We start from the raw sequence: 12,704 nt of genomic DNA on the forward strand, positions 1-12,704 counted from the left end.
AAAATTACTGCAGATGGTGATTGCAGCCATGAAATTAAAAGATGCTTACTCCTTGGAAGGAAAGTTATGACCAACCTAGATAGCATATTCAAAAGCAGAGACATTACTTGGCTGACAAAGGTCCGTCTAGTCAAGGCTATGGTTTTTCCAGTAGTCACGTATGGATGTGAGAGTTGGACTGTGAAGAAAGCTGAGCGCTGAAGAATTGATGCTTTTGAACTGTGGTGTTGGAGAAGACTCTTGAGAGTCCCTTGGACTTCAAGGAGATCCAACCAGTCCATTCTGAAGGAGATCAGTCCTGGGTGTTCTTTGGAAGGAATGATGCTACAGCTGCAACTCCAGTACTTTGGCCACCTCATGTGAAGAGTTGAGTCACAGGAAAAGACTCTGATGCTGGGAGGGATTGGGGGCAGGAGGAGAAGGGGATGACAGAGGATGAGACGGCTGGATGGCATCACTGACTCGATGGACAAGAGTTTGGGTGAACTCCAGGAGCTGGTGATGGACAGGGAGGCCAGGCGTGCTGCAATTCATGGGGTCACAAAGAGTCGGACACGACTGAGCAACTGAACTGTACTTATTTTAATATAATATGTAACATAAGCTTATGTTTATTATATAAGAAAGTATATGTTACATATTTACATATGAAAATTTAGATTTAAAAGCATGGAAGTTAAAATAATAATTTACATATATATTATGTATAATAGGTAAAATATACTTCACATACAGGTATTTTAAATTTATTCTTGGTTTAAATATATAATAGTATAAACAAAGACAGAGAGAGGAAGCAGGGAGTAAAGAGGAAGGTAAACAGAGGGGAGAGGAATGTTGTAACTAGTCTAAGGATGGCATATATGAGAACAATTTTTAAAGCATATGCTGTATTTAATCTCTTCAACCCACATTGATATTTTTAGCTAAAATTTTTTTAACTTTGTGCATGTGTGCTATGACTTTAACATCTGTTTACAGGTATGTAAGTTCAATATGTCAATGAATTATGTGCTTAGTATGATTAAAATAGAGGGAGGTTTATTTTATTAGATATCACATATATTCTCAAGATCCCCAAAACTCTGTAAGAAATTAACATCACTCTTTTATATATCCTCTCATCTATACGTGAAGAAAACAGTCACTGAATGTCTTTTAAAAAAAATGTTATTTGACTCGAGTTAGAAAATGTTCTACAGCTTCCTGACTAAACTATGTGATTGTCTTTAAATTTTATAAAAGGCAAAGTTTTTATGGCTTCACTGTATCACCCAAGTAGATATGCTGAAGTCCTAACCCTCTTCCTCAGAATGTGACCTTATTTTGAAATCAGGTTTTCACAGATGAAGTTAAGCTGAAGTCATACAGGAGTAGAGTGGACCCTTAATCCAACTTAACTGGCTTCTTTATCTGAAGAGGAGACCACTATGTGAAGGCACAAACACACAGGGAGAAGACAGCCCCGTGACTACAAAGGCAGAAACTGGAGTGATCTACACCAAGACCAAGAAGGACAAGGATTGTGGGTAAACACCAGATGCTAGAGGAGGCAAGGAAGGACCCTCCCTCACAAGGAGATACCATACCCCTGCCAACATCTTGATTCCAGATATCGAGTCTCTAGAACTGTGAGGTAAATTTCTGATTTAAACCACCCATTTTGTGATCCTTTGTTACAGCAGTTCTAGGAAATGAATACAGGCAAATAATTTTTTCAGATATAAAAACAGAAGAGCAACATATTAAAGAGTCCAGAGAATCTTATATTGGGAGTAAAGAAGAAACGAAGCAATATTTTTGTTCACCTTTTAATCATTCTAAGCAATACTTCTGAATCATCTACTTTACTTTTATTTTTGCTTTGTTAAGCAATAATTTGCTGTATTACTTCCACACAGCTCTTTACTACAAACTTTCTAGTTTCTACAACTTGTGACACAAATATTTTAAGACTGTATGTTTCAATCTCAGAGAATGCATACTGCTAATCCTTAAGCTTTAATGAATTAGCTCAAAAAGTGATTAAGAATATAACACAAAATCTGAATGCAGACTGTCAGGGTTTAAATCTCAGCTTTACCACTCATTAAATATGTGACTTATATAAATTACTCATTCTCTCTATGCCATAGCTTCCTCGATAATAAATGCATAGTAACTACTTTTAAAATATTAACAGTAACTGCAGCAATATAATTATGCTTAAAAAGAAGCTTTTAGTGTGTGTAAACTCTATTAATACTTTATATATTTTCTCCTGTAAGACCTTCTAGGCCTCCCATAGAATCTCTCAGAAGCTTTTCAAAATTGTATTTTCTTACTACCATGAAATATAATTTGAAAATTATATTTCCTTAACATATTAGAAGTACTGTCCTTTTCTTATTTTTCACTTAGAGTACAGTAAAGAATGTTTTATATTAAGGAGCATAAAGGTATCTACTGTCCCATTCTTCAGTGGAATATATTAACATAAAGCAGAAATTAAAAGCTATTTAAAATCATGTCACTTTTCCATATTACTTATATTAAACATTTTTCCTCTGAATTCTATACTGAGTATATCACATTAGCAGCTCTAGCCTAAAATGACATTAGCATAATAAATAAATTTTAAGATGCACAGAAATTAAAGGAAGTAAACAAAGAAGGTTTCTATATTTATAAAAGAATGACAGATTAAAAAAATTTTTTTAAGAAACGTTCACAGTACAAAAGTGATAGGTCTCACTACATTTACAATGATTAAATATTACCTATCTTTAGGAGCTGGGTCCAAATATTTACTGAGCAACAGTAGTTTCTGAGTTACCCATTTCCAGCTATAAAGTGGAAATTCAAAAAACACGGACTCTGGACTAAACTGCCTTGAAATCCTGATTCAGATACTAGCAAGCTGAGTGATAGACGCAAGAGTACTTAACCTTTCTCCCTCAGTTTCCTCATCTGTAAAATAAGTACTGTACTGTTAATATACTAGAAGAAACAGATGGCACACCAATTTGAATGATTTTAGGAGAGTATAATAATGGAACTATTTACAAAGGTATACAGTGTATACGAAAATTTAGGGCAAACAACAGAGGCTTCATCGTCACCCATAGGCCCAAGAAGTAAGGGAGAGAGACAGACAGGGAGGGCTCTGTGGAAATGGTCATATGACAAGAAATTAGCTGCTGAAGAATGCAGCCACTCTGGAGTGACCCTGTAGGAAGACAGCTGAATAAATATGCTCCTCCTCTGTTCCTCTTATCTTCTGTTAATGTTCTCAGAAGACCAAAACCAACAGAAATGAAAGGTCAGGGTGGCCCATCCATGATGCAGGCTACCACCTAAAAGGATGAAGAAGGCTGTAGAATAGGTCTAGAGGGAAAAACAAAGACAGCCAGGCCAGGCGCTTATCTCTTAAGTTTGAGGTTAGGCTTAGATGGAAATTCTTTTAAATTGCTTAGAATTTTATATGACATACAGTAAATTTTAGCTCTTTAGCATATACTTACTCTCACTTTCATTCTATCTTCTTCCACATTTCTTCATCAATATATGAAAACATGAGGGGGGACTGTGTGATAATTCCCAAAGATTATATTTTATATAAAAATAAAATATTAAAAAAAAAACAAAAAAGATCCTTTATGGCAGTAACATTTTAGCCTTATAAATAAGCCCTTAAAAAGCTGAACATTCAGGAAACCAATCAGTGAATATTAGAAATACAAACTTTTGACAATTTATGGGAAAACATATTAAAAACTAATAAACAGTATTTGAATTAATATAATACAGATGAATTATATCAAATAAAACATAAGATCATAAAATCCTTGCTTCTAAGGAACTTACACACAGAGTGTGGGAAATATACATTCAATAATTACAATATAGAGACAGAAGCACTTGAAATATTGTATATAAAAAGTCACATGGGAATATTATCTCAGAGGCTAGTAATGAATATATTTCTAGCTTTAAAAAGATATAACTAAAGTTTATAAAATTACTGTTCAAAAGAATTATTTCTGACGATTGCGCACAATCAGACAGTAGGTGGTGATGATCACGTGGGTAAAGGCAACTTCAAGAACTCATGTTTCTTACCGCTTTCCTGGATTCATCTCAGGGAGAAAGAATTTATCCATATGACTAGTCATATTAGAGGACACTTTGGGGCCACCTTTGACAGAAGCTGAGACACTCAAGGTTAAAAATGTTTCACGGCTTTATTGTTCTTTCCTTCTCTTTTACCAACATGGCTAAGTGAAGAAGACAGCATTTTCATGTAGATTTTATTGCTCTCTTGAGCCTCAGCACTCTCTTCTCTTTGATCTTATGCCTTTCAATAAAGCCACTTAATAGGCAGATTTGGGTTAAAGCAAAAGACAAGAAAAGGACCCCACAGGTTCCTAGTCAGGCAAAATACTACAGTCAAGCTTTTCACAATTATGTTTTGGTGTATGGAACACAGCTAAATTAAACTATCCTAAGGTTACACTACTCTCCTTTGTCATTGCCCCTTATGAATACAGCACTTTGTTAAGGCCCATGAGAAAATGGTATGGCCATGTTCAAAAAGGTATCCCTGCATCGTTTGGTCCAGTAATACCTATCATTAGAACCTCACTTCCATTTTCATCGATGATAAGAATAAATGTAATATATTCCTTTCATGGGCTTCTCTGGTGGCTCATACAGTAAAGAATCTGCCTGCAATGCAGGAGACCTGGGTTTGATCCCTGGGTCAGGAAGATGCCCTAAGAAGGGAATGGCTACCCACTCCAGTATTCTGACCTGGAGAATTCCATGGACAGAGCAGCCTGGTGGGCCATAGTCCATGGGGTCACAAAGGTACAGTGTTGTCATTTTCATAAGATAGCCAACATGATATTATATGATTAACTTATTAAATATTTAAATTATTATATTTATAAATTATTACGTGGTATTTATAAATTATTACGTGGTATTTATAAGAGGGCTGATGAATATCTTTGGATTACTACCACCACTAACAGTAAGTTAATTTAAGCAATCTGATTTAATAAGAATGTTTACTTTAAAAATTGGGACTTACAAATTTAATTAACAAAATGAGGTAAAATTTTATTCTAGCCATAGTCAAACTAAGATTAAATAATGATGATATATATACAGTGCCATTTCTTGATAGCTTTGTAAAGAAGGGAAACTTACAGTGGTCTTCTCCAATTCTGCCTCGGATGATGTTGGTGACAGAGGACTTATGGGGCTTAGAGATGGAGAGCTCTCAACACTGGAGACATATTCAGGATCAGGAACATATAAAACCTGAGAGAACACATTCACATAAAGATTCAGTCAAACTAAAATATTAATAATCACATGTTGTTCTCTAAGAAAACACCATTAACAATATCCTTGAGAAATAAATTTTAAAAATTAAAACCTTCAGATTAAAAGTATCTTATTACTGAAATAATCTTTAACAAAGTTTAAAAAGATTCAAATTTAATTTAGATAGGTTTGATAACACAGACTGTGGGCGACAGTGAAGGGAAACAATGATCCTTATAAATTATGGGTGTTCCTCTTAAAGGACAATTTGGGAACAGCCAGCAAAGTTTAAAATGCACACATTCTTTAACTGAGCCATTTTATGTCTAGGACTTCACTTTATAGATATACCTGAATATAACAAAAAAGATATAAACAAGAGTGTTCCTTACAGCAATGTTTACAATAGCAAAAAAAGCAGAAAATCTAACGTTTACCGTGCTTAGTTAAATCACAATATAAGCACACCTTGTTTTATTGTGCATCACCTTACTGTGCTCCACACATACCACGTTTTTACAAGTTGAAAGTTTGTGGCAATCCTGAGTCAAGCAAGTCTATCAGTGCCATTTTCCAACAGCATGTGCTCATTTTCTGTCTGTGTGTTACAATAGGTAATCCTTGAAATAGTTCAAACATTTTACTACTATTATGTTTGTTATGCTGATATGAGATCAGTGACTACTGCAAAAAAAATTATGACTCTCTGAAGGTTCAGATGATGGTTAGCATTTTTTAGCAATAAAGTTCACTCAAATTACAGTTTAAATCAAGGTATATACTTAGTTTATACATAATGCTATCACATACTTAAAAGACTACAGTGCAGTGTAAATATAACTTTTATACACACTGGGAAACCAAATAATTCTGTGACCTGCTTTACTGTGATATTTGCTTTACTGCAGTGGTTTGGAACCAAATCCACAGTATTTCCAATGCATACCTGTATACTGGTACAGTGCAACATTCTAGATACATGAGAAAGTCTGAGACTGAGTTATGCATAAATAGAACATTTTTCCAGATCAAAATTATTTTTTTTAAAAAAGAAGAAAGGGCCAGAGTATTTTTGGAAGGGTATACAAACTAGTAACTACAGTTGCTTCTGGGAAAGGAAAACTTTAAGTCAATTACCCTTAAAGAAGTTTGAATTTTTTATCATATACATGTCCTGCTTTGAACACTTCTAAAAGCTCTTTAAAACTATATTTGAAAAGACAATTTAGTTATTTTCACTAATATTAAAAATTCACATGGATATAAGTGACATTTAATCTTCTCTTCTAGAACCAATATGATTTGTTCAAAGTACGCACAAAATTATTCTTCTTAAATTAACTATATTGCAACGGACACTCTGTCTTAACAACTGAATGCTTCTAACCATCAATGCATTTAGAAAATGATACCTGTCCAGTAACAACTGCTCGGGAGAATAATTTATTTAATTGAACAAGTTCGTTGGGCGTTGTATCAAATTTCAGGGCTATACTATTCAAAGAATCCCTTGATTCAACCTGTTTAAAAGAAAAAGAAATTAATGTGTCAAAAGAGAAAATCTAAACCATAAGGTTTAATGATCATTAATATGTCTATGGAACAATCTTACATTTGATTGGTAAGTGCTGTATTTCCATCTTTAGAGATAGAATAGCTTGAGAAATTTTGCGTTTGTTAACAGTCTCAATCTATTATCAGAGTATATGCTTTACCATCATACATTACAATTATATGAAGTTCTCTACTTCAAGCAATTTCAAAATACAAACCATAATTTACAAAACACAAGTGATTTTCATCTTACAAAAGCTTTAAAGCAATATACTATAGTTTCTAAAAATATATATAACTTTTATAAAGTAATTTTACTTTAGTAAAGCATGTTGTACTAAACTTGAAATGCTATTTCTAGTAATCTTTATATACGTAACCTGTCATTTAAATGGATAAATTAGAAAATATATTCAAACCAAAGCTGAGGAATATGTTTGTGAATCGGTATTATCTTAATGAATCATACTCATAGAAATCTTAAATTATGAGATTTAATTGCCAATCATCCTGAAACAAAAAAGTCATTTGATTGGTCAACATATTCCTTTAGAATTCTCCATAAATAAAGCATTATGAGAGCTCTGTAGAGAACAAAATGAAGTGCAATTAAATAGTTTTACTGCATAAAAGATTTATAATCTATTTGGACAGTAAGAAAGACAAAAAAGATTATATAAAAGATGAAAAGCAGTTTAAATGAAACAACAAATACAACAAAAGCTGAGTAGAGATAAAACAACATATTTGTTCCTAAATGTCCAAGAAAGGTTTTATGGAAAAGATTTAAAGCTAAATCTTGAAGAAGGGGTAGGAATTTGAGAAGTAGAGAAAAGGGAAAAGAACATTCAAAGTGGAAAGAATAGAACCGACATATCAGAGATAGAAAAGTTACAAAACACATTTGTGAGATTTTGTAACTTCCACCTAAATATCCAGAGTACACTTATGAATTTATGATTTTAGGAAGGGAAATAACTAGAGTTAAATCTCAAAAAAGGATGATATTAATAGGGTATTTTGAATTAGACTGTAATAGACTTTGAAAAATCAGGAAAAGTAGATATGAATGTGGGGGGGCTAAAAATATCCAATAAATATATATTTTCCTTTTAAGGTTTGTAAAACCAAACTGATGTCAAAGACATGAATAAATAACCTAGTTCTGCTCCCTTCTGTGCAAACTTTCTCATCTATGCAGTGAGACGGTATTTCACTCACTTTATTGAGATAATGTATGTAAAAGCTCTCTGTAAACCAATTTTACTTTGCTGTAACATCTGAAAATTTATAAAATTACTTTCTTTCATATGAATTAATGCACATTTCATCTTCACTATTATTACTAATTGGGGTAATGAAGTAATTAAGAAAAGCCCACCAATATAAAGCAATAAAGTCATGTGGCTGAGAGGCATCTTAGATTTGTGGCAACAGATCCAGGATTAATGAGACAAGAGAATCGATGCAGAAAAACCAATAAAATACTACAGGAGTAGATAATCTTTAAAGTAATAAAAATGTAAAAGAGATTAAGGTATAAGATTTTCAAATAAGACTCAAGAGAATATAGGAATGGACTGAATGAGGTAGTAATACAGTAGTAGTTGTAGAATGTCACAGGTGTGAACGTTAATGAGCAACTGATGCTAAATCCAAAAATGCCAACCTGGATGAACAACAGACTGATGGTAAATGGAATAAAAAACTAGGCACTGGGCAAGGATGAAGAAAGAATTGGTATAAGGTTTTCTATAGTTTGTTAAATATGATGATTTAATGTATATGAAGGACATGTGTAGGTTATATGCAAATACTGTGCCATTTTATGTAAGGGATTTGAGCACCTGTGGATTTTTGTATCTGTGGGACTGCTGGAACAAATCTCCCAGGATACTGTATTTTACACCTGTTTCGCTGGTTCTGCTCTTGTCGATTCCAAATGTGAGTGGTCCCTTGTATCTTTTCACTTTTCCATTTCCATTCTATTAGTCGGAAATCTTAAGAACTTTACTATCTGAAGTGAGACCCAAACTTTTTTCTATTTCTACCTAAACTTTAAGCATCTAGAAAGGTAGAAATTTCAAACTGTCAATTACACAGTTTATGAAAATAAAGTGTGACTCAAGGTTTTGATACTTTGTTCAATTTTTAGAATTTATAAAAAATAATCAAGACTCAAGCCAAGATTGGAAGGCTTTGTGATGACACAAATGTATAACTTACTATTTTCTTAATACAGATATAACAAAATATTAGACAAACTATAGTTAAAATAACTGCTTTATAACATGTTAACATTATCTAACAACACTTACATTTAATCAAATAAGCAGCATACCACAGATTAGATTTCTCACTTTAGTCCTCCATAGTAACCAGAAATATGAAAAGCTGACTCTAAGGACATTTTTGAGAGTCATTTCTAGAACAGAGAAACTTAGCTATGTATCAGTGCAAATAATCGAATGAGAGAGGTTATTCTAGAAAATTAATATCAATTTGCTTTTTCCATATTCTGTCATTCTCATTATCACTATCATTGCTGGGAATACAATGAAGATCACATTTTTTAAAAAGTAAGTGCTTACCTAAAAGCCCAATCTAATAAAAATTATTGTAGCACAGAAACTTTAACTCCCAGCAAACTATTATTTTATTAAATTTTCTAGAATTATCTTCATATCACACTTAAAAAAAAATCCTAAATACAATTAAAAAACAAGTATCATTGTTAGTAAAAGTTACTGACAGTGAAGTACAGATTTTTAAAATAAGGAAATTAGGAACCCTTGTCTCATTTACAGTATAAACAAAGAATACCTTCAATAAGACTATCACAAACAGAAATCACCTTTTCCAAAACAAATAACTTACAGTATATTTAACAGTCCCTTTGGGTTTCTGAAAAGACATTCTTCTCCCATCTTTTTTGTCTAGGGTCTTCTTTTGGCCAGTATCTGGAAAAAAAGATGATGTAAAATTCTATTAAATTATTTTCCCTTTCAGAGTAATTTAAGGACAGCTAAATAGAGCTGAGGGAGCAGATATTTACAGATTCACCAGGAATACAGCTTGCCACCTAGGATTCTCTGCTCTAAAATACAACCAAATATCAAAATAAATAAATGTACTTCCTTCCCTGCTAGGTTTACAAACTGACCAGTATGAAGCAATACATTTAATAACTGGAAGTCAATTCAAAACCTAAGGAAGGAAGGAGACAAGATGGCGGAGAAGTAGGTGGACAAGGGGCACATCTCTCTCCATGGATGTATCGGGAACACAGAAGATCAGATGTAAAAGATCATGTGGAGCACGAGCTGAGGCTGGCAGGAGTCCCTGACCACCAGAAAGGAATATATAGAGCCACACAAAACTGAGTAGGATGAAGGAAGGAAGGAAAAAAGAAGAGTAGAGAGAGCAGAGTGAGTAGGGTCAGACATGCACCCAGCAGGTGGGGAAGCTGAAGCAGCGGTGAGATCCCCACATTTGGGGCAATCAGTTGGAACCGAGGGGAAGCATTCAAAACTGCTGGAGAGTGAAGCAGCTGATATGTGACAGTCTGAATAGAGTGAGACCCACACAGACAATCTGGGACGTGACCCTACATACCCCAGACAGGAACGCAAGTCCACTAGAACGTGTGATGGCTGGGAGCTGGAGTGTAGGGATTGGAGAGCAATCCCAGGGTGAGGACTGCTTTTCACTTCAGAGAGATGGCAGGAGGAGACAGGAGAGAAGATATGGCCACAGGGAATGCTTTTGAAGCAAAGCTTGGAAGCCATGGAGGCAGGGCACTACTGCTGAGTCACATGCAGGGTGTGGAGTCATCACTTAAAAACTTGGAACAAAACTACCATATAACCCAGAAACCCCACTAGTGGGCATATACCCTGAGAAAACCATGATTCTAAAAGACACATGCACCCCAGTGTTCACAGTAGCACTATTTACAATAGCCGGGACATGGAACCAGCCTAGATGTCCACTGACATATGAATGGATAAAGAAGTTTTGGTCCATATAAACAATGGACTATTGAACCTAGAACCTGTTGTACAGAGAGAAGTCAGAAAGAAAAAAACAAATATTGCAATATTAACACATATAAATGGAATTTAGAAAAACGTTACTGATGTAACATTTGCAGGGCAGCAAATTGTAGGGTAGGGCAGAGATAGACTCACTGAATGCATTACTACAAATAAAGCTAGTGGAGGTGGTGGAATTCCAGCTCAGGTATTTAAAGTCCTAAAAGATGATGCTGTTGAAGTGCTGCACTCAATATACCAGCAAATGCGGAAACTCAGCAGTGGCCACGGGACTGGAAAAGGTCAGTTTTCATTCCAATCCCAGAGAAAGGCAACGCCAAAGAATGCTCAAACTACAGTACAATTGCACTCATTTCAAATGAGAGCAAGGTAATGCTCAAAATCCTTCAAGCTAGGCTACAACAGTATATGAAACAAGAACTTTCAGATGTACAAGCTGGATTTAGAAAAGGCAGAGTAACCAGAGATCAAATTGCCAACATCCGCTGAATCAGAGAAAAAGCAAAGGCATTCCAAAAAAAAAGATCCTCTCTGCTTCATTGACTATGCAAAAGCTGTTGACTGTGTGGATCACAACAAACTGTGAAAAATTCTTCAAGAGATGGGAATACCAGACCACCTGACCTGCCTCCTGAGAAACCTGTATTCAGGACAAGAAGCAACAGTTAGAAACAGACATGGAACAACAGACTGGTTCCAAATTGGGAAAGGAGTATGTCACGGCTATATATTGTCACCCTGCTTATTTAACTTATATGCAGAGTACACCATGCTATATGCTGGGCTGGATGACTCACAAGCTGGAATCAAGACTGCTGGGAGAAATATCTACAACCTCAGCTATGCAAATGATACCATTCTAAAGGCAGAAAGTGAAGAGGAACTAAAGATCCTCTTGATGAAGGTGAAAGAGCAGAGTGAAAAGCTGGCTTAAAACTCAACATTCAAAAAACTAAGATCACGGCATCTGGTCCTGTCACTTCATAGCAAATAGATAAAGTGGAAGCAGTGACAGATTTTATTTTCTTGGGCTCCAAAATCACCGAGGATGGTGACTGCAGCCATGAAATTAAAAGACACTTATTCCTTAGAAGGAAAGCTATGACAAACCTAGACAGCATATTAAAAAGCAGAGAAACCAACTTTGCTGACAAAGGTCCATACAGTTAAAGCTATGGTTTTTCCAGTAGTCATGTATGGATGTGAGAATTGGACCATAAGGAAGGCTGAGTGTGGAAAAAATGGATGCTTTCAAACTGTGGTGCTGGAGAGGACTCATGAGAGTCCTTTGGACAGTAAGGAGATCAAACCAGTTAATCCTAAAGGAAATCAACCCTAAATATTCACTGGAAGGACTGGTGCTGAAGCTGAAGCTCCAATCTTTGGTCACTTGATGTGAAAAGCTGACAAACTGGAAGACTCTGATGCTGGGAAAGACTGATGGCAGCAGAAGGGAGTAACAGAGGATGAGATGGTTGGATGGCATCATTGATTCAATGGACATGAGTTTGAGCAAACTCTGGGAGATAGGGAAGGACAGGGAAGCCTGGTGTGCTGCAGTTTATGGAGTTGCAAAGAGTTGGGACGGGACTTAGCAATAGAACAACAATAAAGACTCAGACACAGAGAACAGACTTGTGACACAGTGGGGAAAGGAGAGGGTGGGATGAATTGAGAGAGTAGCAAAGAAAGTAGATTAATTGAGAGACTAAGATACATATTAGCACATGTAAACAGATAGCCACTGGCAATTTGCTGTATGATGCAGGGAGCTCAACTGTG

At 35.1% G+C, this 12,704-nt stretch overlaps 1 protein-coding gene across 11 annotated transcripts in view; it reads right to left on the reverse strand.

Annotated features, from left to right (window-relative positions):
• OXR1 (oxidation resistance 1) overlaps positions 1 to 12,704 on the reverse strand; it is a 446,019-nt gene that overhangs the window by 68,211 nt on the left and 365,104 nt on the right. For 10 of the 11 annotated variants that reach the window (XM_010863467.1, XM_010863466.1, XM_010863474.1 and 7 more), the window contains 3 exons: positions 9,745 to 9,827; positions 6,726 to 6,833; positions 5,194 to 5,307 (listed from right to left, as the gene is read on the reverse strand). In XM_010863467.1, coding sequence (XP_010861769.1) covers positions 5,194 to 5,307; positions 6,726 to 6,833; positions 9,745 to 9,827 — 305 coding nt within the window. Of the gene's footprint in view, positions 1 to 5,193; positions 5,308 to 6,725; positions 6,834 to 9,744; positions 9,849 to 12,704 lie in introns of all 11 variants that reach the window. The other variant, XM_010863479.1, reaches the window with a different exon arrangement.

The sequence above is a fragment of the Bison bison genome, unplaced genomic scaffold (genome assembly GCF_000754665.1).
Source record: "Bison bison bison isolate TAMUID 2011002044 unplaced genomic scaffold, Bison_UMD1.0 scf7180017864491, whole genome shotgun sequence".
Classification (NCBI taxonomy): Eukaryota; Metazoa; Chordata; class Mammalia; order Artiodactyla; family Bovidae; genus Bison; species Bison bison.